We start from the raw sequence: 15,925 nt of genomic DNA, 5'->3' as shown, positions 1-15,925 counted from the left end.
TTGAAAGTGGTGGGAGACACGACGGCGAACGAAATAAAGTCTGAGAGCATCAAAGATTGAAAATTAAATCTACGATCTTTATTATCAAGTTTTCGTTACAATAAGAGAGTAAAAATCGTTTTTTTCTCTATCGATAAAAAAATATTTCATTATATAATACAACCATACATTAACGCATGAAAAAGAAACTGTAATCATGTTAAATTTTCAATTTCTCACGCTGTCTCATTCTCTAGTGAATTTCGTCGTCGGTTCCGTTTCCATTTGTTTCAATACTTTGTAATAATCATTGACAGTAAAACGGCATGCGATCTTAGACGTTTCAGCCACACGGACGGATTTAGCTTGCATAAAAATCGTCCGAAGTCTCATTTTTCGAAAAAAAAAAAATAGATCACAAAAAGTATATATTTATTGAGCTGCGTACGATAGTTGACCTCGCAAAGTTACTTGGAAAAAACGAAAATTAACGAAATCGTACGAAAAATAAATAGAAAAGAGAGAAACGTATATTCCAAATGACGATTCGCTATTATTGTTAATCCCGATAGATTATTATCGGATCGATTGTTTAAATTTCGAAGCAACGCTCTTCATCTCCGTAGGCTCTTTCTTCTTGTGGGGATCAGGCTGGAAACATTTCCATAAACGAAGAGTTTCGTCCGCACCAGCACTCAGCACTGTAGTGCCGTCCGGTGACATCGCCAAGTGCAATACACGGCTTGAGTGTCCTGTAAGCTCTGCTACTTTGCTCATCGCCGGATATTTCCATATCGTCAATTGGTTCTGGGCGTAACCGTGCCCGGATACTATCTCTTTGTAGGTAGTTGACCAAAGTAACGAACAAACCTGAGATTTTGTGTCTATCGTATTGAGACAGGCACCTGGAACGGAAATAAAACGTTTTAATTCCATAGCGAATGAATAAACCTAAATTTGGCGGAAAATCTAATTTTTTGACAGACTTTAAGAAAGTTTTATTGAAAATACATATCAATAGTAATGGGAAGATGCAAAATGTAAAATCGAGACAAATGATACTCTGAAATCTATTCAAAAATTAAATTAATTTAACACCCTCTTTTGAAATTGCACTTCAGGGAAAAAAATTTCATAAAAAATCTCTGAAGTGTAAAATGACTTTTCCTGTGTCATTCACAGTTATTAATGTTAGAACTGTTTTATGGAAAGACCAACCTGTATTACAATTCCAAAATCTAATAGTTCTATCTGCTGTTCCACCGCCACTGGCCAAAATATTAGACTGCCACGGGCACCAAGCAAGAGCCTTAACCGCAGCCTGGTGTTGATTCAATGAATAAAGAGCTTGTCCATGGGAATGATTGTGACCAGCGATGGAGGACCAAATTTGCAGCATATTGTCGTTGCCGCCAGATGCAAGATATTTCCCATCCGGGGACCATTTCAAACCACAAACTTCTTGAGCATGAGCGTTTATCGAGGAGACGACGTGTTCTCGTTGTCTCACATCATGATGTACGATTTGTCCGGCACGACAACCGCTCGTCAAAACATGAGAATTCCAAGCGAGTGAGCCAATTCTCGCGGCGTGACCGTTCATCACTCGTACTCTCTTCATTTGGCTGCAATCCCAAAGCTCGGTGTTGCCCACTGTCGTACCGACCGCTAAATATGGACCTTCTTGAATCCAAGCCACCGAGCAAACATAATCGTTGCCTTCGAGCTCAAAAAGTTGCTCTATCGTTCCGGTACCCGCGTTCCAGAGATAAACGTTGGCACTCAAAGCTACTGCTAAAATGTTGTTTGGAGACCAGTCCACCAAGTTTAAATCTGTAAGGAAAACATTCATAATTTTCATCAACGAAGTTAACATAATTTCATAAAATAGATAATAATTTTACCAAAGTAGACAATTGAAAGATTTTCGAAGATTTGTAACATTTTGATGGCAATTTCATTGTCGAAGTTATTCTGAGTAAGTGTAGTGAATTATATTGAAGATCTGAAGAAGTAATCCTTACAATAATCATCAACGATGTCTGGAGCATCCAAAATCCGATCAGGAGCTTGAGGAATGTATCTTGTGGAAGCCTTGACACTGGCTGGTGTCTTGGATTGACTGTAAACGACTCGTAATGGATTTTGGTACCCTTCAGGAGGTGCAGGTGCTTTGTTCTGATAGGACAGGACTCTCATATTGTTGACGTCTCCGCCATGGAGATTTTCACCTATGAGACGTTGCATCTCGCGTTTTGAAGGTGTTATACTATCAACTTTTTCAGGATCTTGATCGGCAGGTTGTTGTTGCTGAAGCTGCAAATCAAACGACCCACAAAAGTATTAATTAAGTCGATATTGATTGTTCAATTTGTTGTTGCCTCGTTTTTAACACACTGTTCAAACATGTTGATTCCAATGCTTTTGCTACCAAAATTTATTTCTACTGTGATTCAATAGCTGGTTGATTTTTTCAGTTTATACAAATTTTCTTCCAATATAGGCCCTAATGGCTAAAATGATTGATCTTGAAAAAAAGATGAATAACCTTTTAAAAAGTAGACGTAAATTCAATATCGAATAGGTAAATATGTAAGTTCAATTATTTACCTTGTAATAGCCAAGATCAAAATTAGTAGTTGAGCGTGAAGGTATAAAACGGTCACCGCCACTAGGTGTTTTAGCAGGTGTGGTTTGAGTTCGACCTGGAGGAAATAGATCAATTATATTGAAAAATTTGAATGAATGAAATTCTAACTATATTTTTTTTCAAAGACAATGCGGTAACAGAGTTGGTTGTACAATCGAGATAAACTCACTGGGAGATTTTTTAGTTCCCTTGGATGGAGTTTTCTTGGTGCGCATCTCAGGTCGCTTGCTTGGCGTTTTTCCTGTACTTATATTAACCATGGATGCACTCATGGCTTTGCGAGAACTGTTCAAACTGATATTCACGCTAAAAATGAATGGATAAAAGGTTAGAAGATAGTAGTACTCAGAAATGGGGGTTAATGATGTTTTTACCTAGAACTTGAAGATTCCAGACATTTTTTCTGCCATCTAGGAACTGGACCCTTTATATTTTCGTCCATTCTTGTAATATTGCTCAATTCCTTTTGATATCTTAAATGTGACATGATTACGGTGTGATCTTTTTATTCACGTTATGAACACCAAAATGTCGATTTTTCACAGAGAAAAGACGGAAAAGAAACAGTCAACTTGAAAGCGTGGATCACAAAGGCATAACTTCTGAAATACTCCGAGTTGTATTGTATTATTCTCGTTCAAATAATCCGTATATTTAGAGCATCAGTCCTTCAAGATTTCGAAACTGTAAATTCATTCAGCTAAACAATATTAAATTGAGTTTTTTCGACGTATATTTTTGTTAAATCACTTTGCAGCTGCTCCTTTGCGAGGCATTTAAATCGAGGGAAAACACAATAGTGCACCACAAAAAAACGGATAGCGACCGTTAAAATTCAAACGTTTTATTCAGTTGATACGCTTGCCGCGTAGCAGCGCTGTTTGACGCGCTAATCAGGTGCTCGCGGTACGAAGAGTGACGAAGTTTCTCGAGTATGCCCGAGTATTTTTTTTTTCTGACACGAAAGGAAATTCCAGCTAACGCCGCTTGCGTGGTAAAAACGTGAAAATTCTCTAATTCTGGAACGTGCACGCGCTGCACTCTTCCGGGAGTATGTTGGCCATAAGCCTTACCAATTTGTCATGTTTTTATACCACTATATCGGCAGAAATGAATACATGTGCTTATATATAAAAGAGGAATTGGAAAATCCGGTCGGTTTTGTCAGCTATAGTCCATGTGTGCCTGGAGTCCCTGTGTCGGGCTATTTTTATTTGTTTGCCGAGATTTTCATTAGCAGTTGTAAAATTAAAAATGGATTGTCATCGATCCAAGAATTTGAACTTCTTCTTCGTTCAAATCCACTAGAAGATCATATAGCAAAGGCGGAAACTTAGCGTACCTATTACTATCGCAATCTTACCTTCTAATGATCTCCATAGTTTCGGTTGAAATTCTCCGGCTCCGCCATCTTTATTTCCCCGTGTTCTTTACGCCGCCGTCTACCGCGTTACGGCAAAGCGAGTCCGTTTGATAGGTTAATTTCACTCGTGAGTCTTGAGCCATACATTTTGTACATTTGTATCAGGATGTACGAAGAATACGGAGATCAGGTAAATTCAAAATTCATTAAACTCTCTAACAATATTTAAAAAAACAAGTATACATAGATTTTTTGGGTGAACGCCTTTATGTGGTTTTCAGTATGACACTTACGACGACTATGCTCCGGTCGAGCATGTCGAGCCTTATGACAGGTATCGCCAACCTGTTCCACAAGCTGTACAGAAGTTTCTCGTCTATTTCCGTAATTGCATCAATGATGGTTTGATCTTCGAGATCCAAAATCTTTACGAGAACACTTTCCCAAAAATTTCTGAACAATTGTTTGACAAACAATCTTGGCCGGAAGAAGCGGACATTGCTCACATCGTAGATGACGACCCAGTTTTTCTTATCCTGTACAAAGAGCTCTATTATCGTCATATTTACGCTAGAGCTCAAGGTCCTACATTGGAACAGCGTTTTGGTTCGTTCTACAATTATTGCGACCTTTTCAACTATATTCTCAATCCGGATGAACCTGTGCAGCTCGAATTACCTGACCAATGGCTCTGGGAACTCATTGACGAATTTGTGTATCAGTTTCAATCATTCTCGCAATATCGAGCAAATTTGACCAACAAAACGGCAGAAGAGATAGAAAATCTCAACACCCATCACAAGATATGGGATGTTCTTTGCGTTCTCAATGTTCTTCACTATCTTGTTGACAAATCGAAGATCAAAAGCCAGTTGGAGGTATTTGTAATCATCATTTTTACTAATTACAGTCTAACATTGTTATTATGTGGCTGAAAGTGATCTATCATTGATGAAATGCATCTGATTTTTTGTTATTTTGCTTGCACGTGTGAAACCGATAGATCACTTTACGGATTTTAGTGAGATACTAATTTCAAATTGGCTCTAATTTCAATCATTGGCCAAATAGGAACAAATTTTTCAAGATACCTTGAGTTTTTCCAATTTAAAGCACAATTCTTCACTCAATAGAACATAATAGGTATGAACTTTTTTGCTGATTAACATAAGGAAATTGATGAAAACTTTTTTATGATGGAGAGCGATCAGAATTTCATTTATAGATCAAGAGACTCGGTAGAGTCTCGGGACAAGTACATTAACAGCCCTGTCGTCTGCTGGCCCGAAGCTCTCACCGAGACTATACTTTCTCTGAATAAAACGATTCGCGGTGGTGGGGGTAAAATTGGCATGTCATTTTTTCTATTTTCAGAAATAAAATATGGTTATGGGAACAATGGTACTTTAAAATGATTTAAGTTTATTCATCATTTTCAGTAAAGTTTTTCCCAGTGGAATATATGACCTATTCATAGTCACATTGTTAAAACTACTATAGTTTTTATTTCCTAGCATTGAGCGATTCTATAATTTCAGATTACTATAAATTTTCAAGCCCCATTTGTTTTATCATTTGCATTAAGAGTCTATCCTTTATGATATTAGAATTTAAACAAAATTATATTTAAAAAACATAGCTTTGGCCAAAGCTCATATTCCAATGAGTAACCTGGAGCTGATATTTATAAAATAAACATGCAATTAAACGTTTATGCATGAACGAAGTTCAATGAATTGATGATGGTAGAATAAATACCTAAACAGTGAATACCAGCATAAGACATTTAAACTTTTTTGATTCAAGGATAATTGACAGTTGAAAAAAGTTATACATATTGATGTTCCAAGTATTATAATTATTCATTGCTGTACGTCTCTTTAGTAGCACAAAAGTAATAAAAAATTATGTCTACTAGGTCTATGCCAGTGGTGGGGACCCAGATTCTGTTGCCGGTGCATTTGGCAAGCATTCCTTGTACAAAATGCTCGGTTACTTTGCGCTCATTGGTCTTCTAAGACTTCATTCTCTCCTTGGTGATTACTATCAGGCAATCAAGGTCCTTGAGAATGTCGAGATCTACAAAAAAAGTGCGTACTCGCATGTGCCCGGTTGTCAAATCTCAACAGCGTACTACGTTGGATTTGCATACATGATGATGAGACGGTATACCGACGCCATAAGAACCATTTCCGGTAGTCTTCTGTACATACAACGTACGAAACAATTATTTACGACAAGAAGTTGCCAAAATGATCAGATAAATAAGCAAACTGAGCAGATGTATCATTTGCTGGCAATTTGCCTCGTTCTTCATCCGCAATGCATTGATGAAGGACTTCAACAAGCTCTCAGAGAGAGGAATTATCATGAGAAAATTTACAAAATGCAGTACGGTGATTTGGTCGAATTCGAATCCTGCTTCCTCTTTGCTTGCCCTAAATTTTTGTCCTCCACGCCGCCCGGACCAGAGGCCAAAAAAGATGATTACTTCAGAGAAGCTGTGAAACATCAGACCCAAGTCTTCATGGACGAAGTTGTTCAACAAAAAATGCTACCGACCATCAGATCTTATCTCAAACTCTACACCACTCTCCCTCTCAGCAAACTTGCTACTTTTATGTCTAGCGGAACTAGAACCGAAGACTGGGATCTCGACAAAGAAGTTTCTGCTCTTAGTATCCATCTTTTGTGCTTCAAACACAAAATGAAAAATATCGTTTGGACCAAGGGTGCTTCCGGATTGGAAGGAAAGTTCCAGTCCGGCTCAGAGGTAATCATTTTTTATCAATCATCAATATCACAATTGACACTGATTCAATTTTGAAAAATTCAAAATCAAATATTACGTTACATAATTTGAGGTATATAAAAACTATACTGAATTTTAAAATATTTTCGGATTTTTTTTCACACCGTCAGAGGAGATGACAACATGGGAATATTCTTTTTTACTCGGAAATTTATTTCATAAAGTCGAATGAATTCTTGAAATAATATTGAATGGTTTTTTAGAAAAATAGATGATTATAAAAGTTCTATAGCATTTAGGATTCGGACTCAAAAAAATGAAAACAATTCAATGTTCTTTTATCTAAAAGTTAAATGACAATAGTATCGAAAAAATGAACGTTTAAATAAATTTATGATTCAATGTGATTCATTATTTTTAGCTCGACTTTTACATCGACCACGATATGATTCATATTGCCGATACGAAAGTGGCTCATCGTTACGGCGACTTCTTCATCCGTAAGATTTTAAAGTTCGAAGAACTCAACCGTAAGCTCCGTCACATCAAGATTTAAAGAACCGATTGAAAAAGAGACCAGCATTTTGTAATGATGTGCGAGATATTCAATAAAAGTCACGGAAAGTGGGAATTGAAAAGAAAGAAAAATATTTTTCTCCTCAAGTAAACCTTTATTCAAAAATACATATTCAGGATGGTCCTCATTTGCAGTCGAATTTTCTTCCCGAATTCAACCCCGCGTTAAATATAAAAATATCCTGAAATTTAAAATCCGTTGGCAAAGTAAAACTTAGCGCTATTAGAACTTTCGTTCTGCCTCGAAAAAAACCCATCAAATTTCAAACAAAAATAAAAAATAATACCAAAAATGGATGCATCTAGCTATGTAAGAAACATTCATTTGAGTTTTAGTCTTTACAATTGACATAAGAACTCACAATCCTTCAACTTCAATAAGGATTATTTTCTAATTATTATCAGATCATTGTTTTTTCTGTGTTACCCTGATTCCCTTTTCGATTGGGTTTTATTGAGTAAACCCCACAATTTTTTTTCTTTTGGCATAAACAAATGTCTGCAATTATGCAGAAGTAGGATTCCATCTCAAAATATTTTTTTATGAATTCAAGACTACCACGGCATGGAAACATGTATTTTATGGTGGCAGAAGGTGGCGATAATCAATTTTTATAAATTCAAAATTTATGGAATTCTGAAAAATATGTCGAATTAGGACGTAACTCAAATCTTCTCCTTTTGATGTGTGCGCGGAATCGTTGGGTGGTTTTGAAGCACTTTCGAAGTGTGTGCGGTATCAGTGGGTCGGTTTGGAACACCTTCGATGTGCGAGTGGTATCGCTGGGTGGATCTGGAACATCTTCCTTATTTCGTGTTTTGATTTTTTTACCTCCCTTTCGTGATTTTATTTGAAATTCAAAAAGAAAATTTTTACTCTCCTCCTTAAAATTGATCGTGGTCAAAAATGTAAGAAAAATGTTGTGTCTTATTGATCAAGATAAAAAAAAATCAGCCCAATTACAGGTGGAGCCCCACTTCTGAATAATTACCAATGTCTCTTCTTCTCGATTTACGAAAAAATCAAGTTGCGAAAATTTTGTTTGAATTCAGTATAATTGCATGCAGCTTCGGACTTACATGGTGGTTCAATCCGAGCCTTGTAGTTTTCCAATTACCCGTGTTCCAAAATTGTTTTAACGATCAATGTTTCAAAGTGGGTATTAAGTACGAAAGCCTCTTAATGGATATTTTTTAAAATCAAAACAAATCTCCATTGAAATCCCGCTAAGTTGGAATATCTGTCCTTTTGACAATGCAGTTGAACCTACGGCGCAGTTCGAAATTGACTCTGGTGTATCTATACTTTTCGTCAGCAATGTATTTGAATGATTTTATTTCATAAGATGCTTAATACTTCTATGAGTATAGTTAAAAGGTTCGACGTGCTTTTTTAGAAGGTACAAAAATTATGACAATCATGAATTTGATTTGAATTACAGCGGTGTTCGGCTTTGCCGACGGCATTTTTCGTCAAGTTATACAGACCCTAGAATTAAGAGATTTTTTTTTATTTTCATTCGGAGTCTAACTCGATGGTGAATTCGAAAAAACAAAAATAATTACAGTCTTAAACAAGGACGACTAATAAATCTAAATATATATTATTTAAAATAAGGCACACTTTTACCGTAGTGGCATCGACAAAATGTATTCACGCACAATAACAATCTAGTCGAAAAAGACGTAAAAACTAAATGGTCATTTCTGAAAACAAAAAAAATACAAATAATTTCTCTTGGAGAGAAAAATAAACCAAAGAAATATAGATTCGTGAAATTGAACAATTCTTAGGACATTAAATTCATATTTTGAGATCTAAATCGATTCAAATAAAAAATTCACATTTCCTTGTATTGGGATATTTATTAATATTAATTAGACAAAAGAGTTTCTTTTTTGAGAACTCTTTAAAAGGGTAGCAGAAAATTTCAAAACGTTCGAAACGCCGGAAATGTTGATGAGCTAATGACACACAAATGACCGGTAAAGATACTGCATTCAAGCCTACTCTTCAAAGATTTACATGTCAGAAGACAAAAATTGCACTCTGTTCGTCTTAAAACAAATTCGATTTTCACCTCTTTCCAATGACGATTGTTATTCGCCTAGAAAACTTGGAATCGCTGTTTCACTCATTTACACCCAAGTCGATGTATCATTCAACCTTTTATCCTTTAGAGAATAGAACTAGTTGCTTTAGGGACCACCTGTTTAGTCGGAGACTCATTCCAAGTTATACATTCGATTTGTATATGAATTATACGATTTGTACTAATAATTTCCCGTCCTCTAAAGGTTGAAGGCACTTTTATTTGACCTCATCCTTAACATAAACGAAGAATAACAAGATTGGATCACAAAATAATCAAGGAGCCATAACAATCGTTGATCTTGATTGATATTCGTTTAGAATAAATCATGCTTTTTGTTGTTCTTTATATAAATTGGAAGAAAATTCTGATTCTAGTCACACAACTACAGTTATCGTCATGTTCGCAAGAATTCAAAGTGAAAAACTCACGCACAATTGGAATGTGCTCTAATTTTTTCGGTCCAAAGCATAATTTTTCTTTTAACGAATAACGAGATAGAACGTATAGATATCTGTTCTTGATAATTGAGTCAACTGCCGACGTCTTTTTCTTCCATCATTTTACAAGCGGAGGACAAGATATTTGGGGTTGTTGAAAGAGATGGAAGTCGAAGGGTGTTTAAATAATGAAAAAATCTATTGCCCCGCTTATTGGTATTGGAGGTTCTGTTTTGTTCAGCGCGACATATCGTACGAAGAGAAGAAAGATAGTCAAGAAGCGTCGTATAACGGTCGAGAGTATGAGGCGATATTTGTGACAGTGCCAAATTTACGCTAAGATTGAGCTCTTTTTTTAGAGATAATTGTCGAAAATTGTGCAGATCATTGCCGCCACAATCGTTCATAATTACGTCATTCATCAAACGATCGCGCAGCCATTTTGCAATTTCAAACCCGGTTATTCGTGTACTAGAATAATCCTGTGAATTTTCATCGAGTGACACACTTGGCTCGAGTTTCAAACACGAAATTTCAATCACCGGATCATCGACTTCAATCATCATTGACAAAAATGATAATTTATCCAAATCATTCGCTAAATTGTCCATTATCGAGATTTCGTCGCTCGGTGGCGATGACAATGACTTTGATTCGTTGAGCTTTTTCTTCGTCGATTTTTTGGCCCCTCTTATCGCCGGTTTGTAAATACAACGACGCATATCTTGCCACAGTGATTGATGATAATTCGTTGGCACTTGTCGAGCACTCGGCTTTCCAGAAATCAGAAGATATTGCAGTTGCAAAAGAGCTTTCCGTAAGTCTCCGGTTTGTAACAGTCTCTGAGAAAAAAAAATTGAAAAAATAAACGACTATTCAATTCAACACATTGAAATAAGATTCTAAAATAATTCACGTGCAAATACAGTCATGATTATTTTCGCATTATTTTTCATAACTTCAAAGAGGAATTATACGGGAATAGGAATTGGACGGAATACTGCGTTGCTACACTTTTGCAGACCATCTTAACGAAATTGATTTTTGGTTTGCTCAAATTTATTAGAAATGAATGTTACATGATTTTCAACTCCTATATAACTCTTTGAAACATTCGAAAACTTTGTTTTGTAACTATACCTTTTATATTTATGACGATTTACGAAAAAATCCAATGAATATTGGTCACGATGGGTACAAAATAATTCATGCATAAACTTTCACGTTGCAATCATGTTAGAAATGGTTAATGTTTCAGAGCCCGTAATAGTTCGGGGCAGTTAACAGTCAAACGGTTGTCTCATTAGTACCATGCAAAAGTTGAATTTTCAATCAATATTTGGAAATTTGGGTATAATTTGCGGAAGCGTCCCTGTGATTGAAAATTTACTCAAAATTTTTATACACAAAACTTCAAATTCACAGAGCGTATGGAATTTTTAAGCATTAATTACGACAAGCCTTTAAACCGGTGGAATTTTTTTTTTTACTCGTATTCATCAGTTTTGCTCGGAAATAGCATTCTGATCGGATTATTTTTTATTCAGTGTCAAGTTGTTAGGGTTTTTTTGATGGAGTACTTACATCTAAACAGGAGCGAGGCAATCGATATCCAGATTCAGCTAGCGCTATTAACTCCAGCAAAGCTGATACTCTCGAACCGAAAGTGTTTTGATAATAAATACGATGTTGTTTTGGTGCCATTTTATTCAAATGAGAACAGACGTTTCGTCCGGTCATGACGATCGGCCTTTTTGTGTTTGACGCCAACTGACAGGTTGCTGAAATGAAACCTTCGTCCTCTTCGAATATAATATCAATATCTTCCATGAGGATGAGCGAGTTTTGACAAACTGCTTCTTCATTTTCAGTTGTAAATGACTTCAACGTGGGAAAATCTTTTCTCTTAATGCGATGAGACTGTGTCGCTTCTTCCAGATCCTTCAATATTTTCTTCCCAGCTCTTTTGCTCGAGGCATTTATCTCGAGAACACTGAAATTCAGAAAAGAATCAGGTCATTTTTGTAATAAACAAATTCGTTTTTTCTTCTACTATTTGTACCCTGAAATAGAAAAGGATCATGTGTATGAAAAAATAAAAATCTTAATAAGAACGTTGAAAAATAGTTTGATCTTTGAGTTTTGTTTCAAAGCACCCAATTTTCGTAAAAAATTACATTCCAGTTTTCCAAAGAGTAGATAACTTCAGTTTTAACCTCTCCAATCTAGATAGAAAATGAAGAATGGACGAAAAAATTCCTGGATTTTACATGCCAAACATTATGAAATCAATATTTTTACATTCAAAAAAATTCACATCGTTTTGTACTCAATCTTCTGGCAGGGTCGAGACAAAAATAGAATTATTTTTTTTCAAGAGTTATATGTGTCCTGGATGGGAGGATAACTATAAAAATTTGAGTAATCTTTAAAATGGGTTATTGCCATATTATAATACATTTTTAAAGAAAACACCATTTAAAGGAATAAAAGCATGGAAAATGAGTTAAAATGATAGCGCAATTAATGAAACAAAACCATCATCACGTACTGATCTCAAAGCATATGAACAGTGACTGAAGAACTAAATTCGATTAGTTGAAAACATGAATATACGCAAGCTGATTTGTGTCAGAGTTGAAAATAAGTTGACAATAAAGAACATCAATGATGAATCTATGTTTGTTATGTCTTCTAACATTTTTTTTTTAATTTTGAAATTGCAGTTCAGGAAAGTCTTCATCTGGTGTTTATTCTGATAACAAAATTAATTTGTTTATTAGTTGGGTACGTGGAGAGATGTAGTTGATGCACGAACCTGTAGCCGAGTTCTTCCGCAATCGCATAAACACTGGCAGTTTTGCCACTCCCGTGAGGTCCTAAAAGCACGGCAACTTGATTGTTACCAATATTGCTAGCGTAGCTGCAATCTGAAGAATAAAATTCGTCACCGCTGCTATCATCATTCTTGTCTGAATTTACTTTCCAGCTTGTGAGCCATTTGCGAAATTTTTCTGCAGCTTCCTCGTTCCCTACAATCTCCCGAGTAGTAGTTGGTCGATATTTCTCTGTCCAGGCACGATTCTCATAAGTTTGATCCCGTTCCATTTTTTTCTTCTTCCCTCTTTTTTTGGGAGATTTTTTCGTTGTTCCCTGGTCAACCGATTTTGTCGATATTCTGGTCCAAATCTCACGTGCGTCCGAACATCGAGATTCTATTTCCTCTAGAACTTCTTCAACGTTTGATTTTTTCGTTCGCGCATTATCGTCGACTGATTTTTTCTCACAATCTCGATCGAGACTTGTTACGTGTTTCAATTCCCGAAGATCGAATTTTGGCACGAAAGGTTGAATCTTTCTCATGGAAAAGAGTCCCTCATCCAAGGAATTTATCGATTTCGTTTTACCATCAAGTTGTGTTACGTGACTTATCGTAGGAAATGGTAAAACAGGCGACCCAACATTCGATACTTTTCGATCGTTTATACGATCATGATTTTCTGTGGGTACCGACGTCAAAAAAGCCCGACGTGCTTCAATCATGGCTGCATCCGGTTTTGGACGTTTCACGAACAACGGAGCAAGCTTCTCAGACTTATTTACGACTTTTTCTTCAAGCACATGAATTTCAAAACATTCTTGTAAACTTGGAACTATTGGAATTTCCTTCTTAACTGCAGGGGTTTGATTTTTTTCGATCGGTGGAGTTTTTGAGTTGGGTTTAGTAATCAATTTCCTTTTCTTTAAGCTCTTGACACTCGGACCGGCGAGATCGTTGCTGTCAACCTCCTCATAATTCTTTGTTTTTTCCTTAACTTTGCGCGACTTTGAATCTTTCTTGCTTTGTTGTTGCTTTTCCGTGCTCCCAACGGTTGATACTGTAAACACCAATATCTCATCTCAATCTGATAATCTTTTTCTTTTAAATTAACACTCGAGTCTACTTCAACAATCAGCGATCAAAGTGTTAAACTGACATTGCCGTCAACCAAACTGCAAGAGTTTGGGAGACTCCAGCGCGCTCTTTACATCATGTTTTCAAACCTGATAAATGATTTGCCTACGCGTATTTTCATCTTAACTAAATTTTGTCTTAACAAATTTATAACCATGAGAACATATTTACCCATATTACCATCATCACAATCACTGTTTTGTAGATTAATTCGTAAAGACCAACGAGCTTTTTTATTACGACCAACTTGAGATTTGTTCATTTGCACCGGCTTCTCAGGGCTCTGCAGTACTTGGATCAAGTCCAGTGATGTAACAAAAGATTGAGCAGTATCTTGCTTCTTCGGTGCTGAATACATACTTTTGCTTTTCCGAGTCTCAGATATCTTTTTAGGAACTGAAGAATGAGGAGTATGCACTTCTGCTTTCACGATTATACTAGATATGACAGCTTCGTCTTTATCTTTCTGGACAGGTATACTTTTACTATAAAAAAAATTATTATCGTTCGAATGAAGAAACTAAATTGTAGAAGACTAATAGAGCTAAGCATGAAAATAAAGGCAGCACCCTTTTTATACTCAAACATGTATCATCACTTTTTTAAATTCTTCTATTGTTTTGGTTGATATAAACCGATATTTGGTCCACAACTAAAAAGACTCATATAAATCTGGATTTTTTTTGGCTACAAAAACTTTGGAAAAATATTTAGTTTGCGACCTTTCAATATTTCTGGCACGTTTCAGTTGAGGAATCATGTTCTTTAATCAAACATAAAAACTTATTAAAGGCACATAATACCTGAAATAATTATGCAAGCTTCTTGGAGACACAGTTCTGGATATTCCAGGAGAGTTTCTATCTTTGTTCTCATCAACGGAAATTTGTTTAAAAATTTTAGCTCTCTTCTCCAATCGTTTTTCAATTTTTTCAGCCTCTTCGATCTCATTTATTTTTCTCTTGGTGTATCCTTTTTTATCAGCCATCGTAATTAATTTTTTTCTATTTTTTTTTAATTTATTTTTTGCTTCTTCAATAGTTTCTTCCTGCTTTCTTTCCTCTTCTAATGTGGGAACCGGAGGTGATTTATAACTCACAGGTTTCTTACGAGTCATGAGAACTTGAAAGGCGTTGGATTCTTCTCGTTCACATTGGTTGATTTCAGCAAGAGAATTTTCAGAATTCCTGTTCTGATGTTTATTCATCGAAGCAGATTCAAAGCATTTGGCATCACCATTGGGAATGGAATTATTATTTGAAATTAAATAGTCATTTTCGTCACCGGAGTTGTCATTCTCATTTTTCGACTTTGTCTCAATGTTCAGATTCAAAACTTCCTGCTTTTCACGAATTTTAAAACTTTTACAAGATGAAGTTCTCTTGGGTGTATCACGAGAATCCTCATTGTCTATTATCTCGCGAGGACCAAAAGGACTCGGAGTTTTGTCGACAAGATCATTGTGGTTTTCAATGATATTGCAAACTTTACCGCGCGTATTATTCTTCGATATTTTTATTTTCACCCTGCCACGTTTCTTGCTCGTGCTCGTCGAAGCTATTTTTTTATTAGTTTCCTTCGCACAATTCTGCTCGGCCTCAGCATTGCTTGTAACCTCCGTTTCATTCTCTACGACTTTGGCAGTCTCACAAGATCGTGAGTTATCAGCAAAATAGTGCTTAAGATCCTTCATCATATACCAGCCGATTTCACGAACGAAAAACTCTTCACAACCACATTAAAATAAACCCGTATTATAAAAAATGATTGATATCAAAATGAATAGAATAAATGTGTCATAAGGACGAGAATGAAATGAAAATTATATATTTTCTACGTTCTACGTTCTCTCTACCTGCCGATGCCAAGAAACTCGGCAGTTTTGGCGCCAAGAATATACTCATTGCGACAGGCATTACGGGATGGAGCAGCTGGACTTTTCGCGGGCGATCTTGTCTCTTTTGTCTCGTTCGTCTCAAATTGTATCGATATGATCGTTCTCAGTCTTACCGACTGACGGTTTGAATCAGTGATATCATAAAGCGCGCGCGGTGAAAAGTATTGAGAAAACGAAAATTAAGCGAAAGACTAATAGTATATTGTTTGGGTTTGTTTGG

The 15,925-nt window shown here is 36.0% G+C and overlaps 3 protein-coding genes across 3 annotated transcripts; 1 reads left to right on the top strand and 2 right to left on the bottom strand.

The window, feature by feature from the left end:
- Positions 1-56: 56 nt before the first annotated feature.
- On the bottom strand, positions 57-3,506 carry fzy (cell division cycle 20 protein fzy). The gene is made up of 6 exons (XM_043427338.1): positions 3,004-3,506; positions 2,799-2,935; positions 2,590-2,684; positions 2,004-2,295; positions 1,198-1,812; positions 57-884 (listed from the first exon to the last, which is right to left on the bottom strand). Exons 1-6 carry the CDS (start codon positions 3,114-3,116, stop codon positions 556-558), a joined length of 1,581 nt encoding a protein of 526 aa, XP_043283273.1. The 5' UTR covers positions 3,117-3,506; the 3' UTR covers positions 57-555.
- eIF3l (eukaryotic translation initiation factor 3 subunit l) lies at positions 3,115-7,382 on the top strand. The gene is made up of 5 exons (XM_043427237.1): positions 3,115-3,123; positions 4,012-4,182; positions 4,274-4,870; positions 5,911-6,765; positions 7,166-7,382. The coding sequence occupies exons 1-5, from the start codon at positions 3,115-3,117 to the stop codon at positions 7,298-7,300; spliced, it is 1,767 nt and encodes a 588-aa protein (XP_043283172.1). The 3' UTR covers positions 7,301-7,382.
- A 1,784-nt stretch (positions 7,383-9,166) lies between these two features.
- elg1 (enhanced level of genomic instability 1) lies at positions 9,167-15,811 on the bottom strand. Its single transcript, XM_043425522.1, has 5 exons — positions 14,612-15,811; positions 13,980-14,293; positions 12,672-13,731; positions 11,438-11,846; positions 9,167-10,695 (listed from the first exon to the last, which is right to left on the bottom strand). Exons 1-5 carry the CDS (start codon positions 15,502-15,504, stop codon positions 9,946-9,948), a joined length of 3,426 nt encoding a protein of 1,141 aa, XP_043281457.1. The 5' UTR covers positions 15,505-15,811; the 3' UTR covers positions 9,167-9,945.
- Between the last annotated feature and the right edge of the window lie 114 nt (positions 15,812-15,925).

The sequence above is a fragment of the Venturia canescens genome, chromosome 8 (assembly GCF_019457755.1).
Source record: "Venturia canescens isolate UGA chromosome 8, ASM1945775v1, whole genome shotgun sequence".
Classification (NCBI taxonomy): Eukaryota; Metazoa; Arthropoda; class Insecta; order Hymenoptera; family Ichneumonidae; genus Venturia; species Venturia canescens.
The sequence above is the reverse complement of the archived record's forward strand: the minus strand, read 5'-3'. Positions and strand labels throughout refer to the sequence as shown.

Excerpts from the sequence above, each read along its gene's own strand:
- eIF3l (XM_043427237.1), top strand. Across the intron at positions 4,183-4,273 it reads ACGAAGAATACGGAGATCAG|TATGACACTTACGACGACTA; the intron begins GTAAATTCAAAA and ends TGTGGTTTTCAG. Across the intron at positions 4,871-5,910 it reads AGATCAAAAGCCAGTTGGAG|GTCTATGCCAGTGGTGGGGA; the intron begins GTATTTGTAATC and ends TATGTCTACTAG.
- fzy (XM_043427338.1), bottom strand. The coding sequence starts at position 3,116 with ATGTCACATTTAAGATATCAAAAGGAATTGAGCAATATTACAAGAATG. Across the intron at positions 2,936-3,003 it reads CTGGAATCTTCAAGTTCTAG|CGTGAATATCAGTTTGAACA; the intron begins GTAAAAACATCA and ends ATTCATTTTTAG. Across the intron at positions 2,296-2,589 it reads TTGATCTTGGCTATTACAAG|CTTCAGCAACAACAACCTGC; the intron begins GTAAATAATTGA and ends TTTGATTTGCAG.
- elg1 (XM_043425522.1), bottom strand. The coding sequence starts at position 15,504 with ATGATGAAGGATCTTAAGCACTATTTTGCTGATAACTCACGATCTTGT. Across the intron at positions 11,847-12,671 it reads GCGGAAGAACTCGGCTACAG|TGTTCTCGAGATAAATGCCT; the intron begins GTTCGTGCATCA and ends TCTGAATTTCAG. Across the intron at positions 10,696-11,437 it reads TGCCTCGCTCCTGTTTAGAT|AGACTGTTACAAACCGGAGA; the intron begins GTAAGTACTCCA and ends TTTTTTTCTCAG.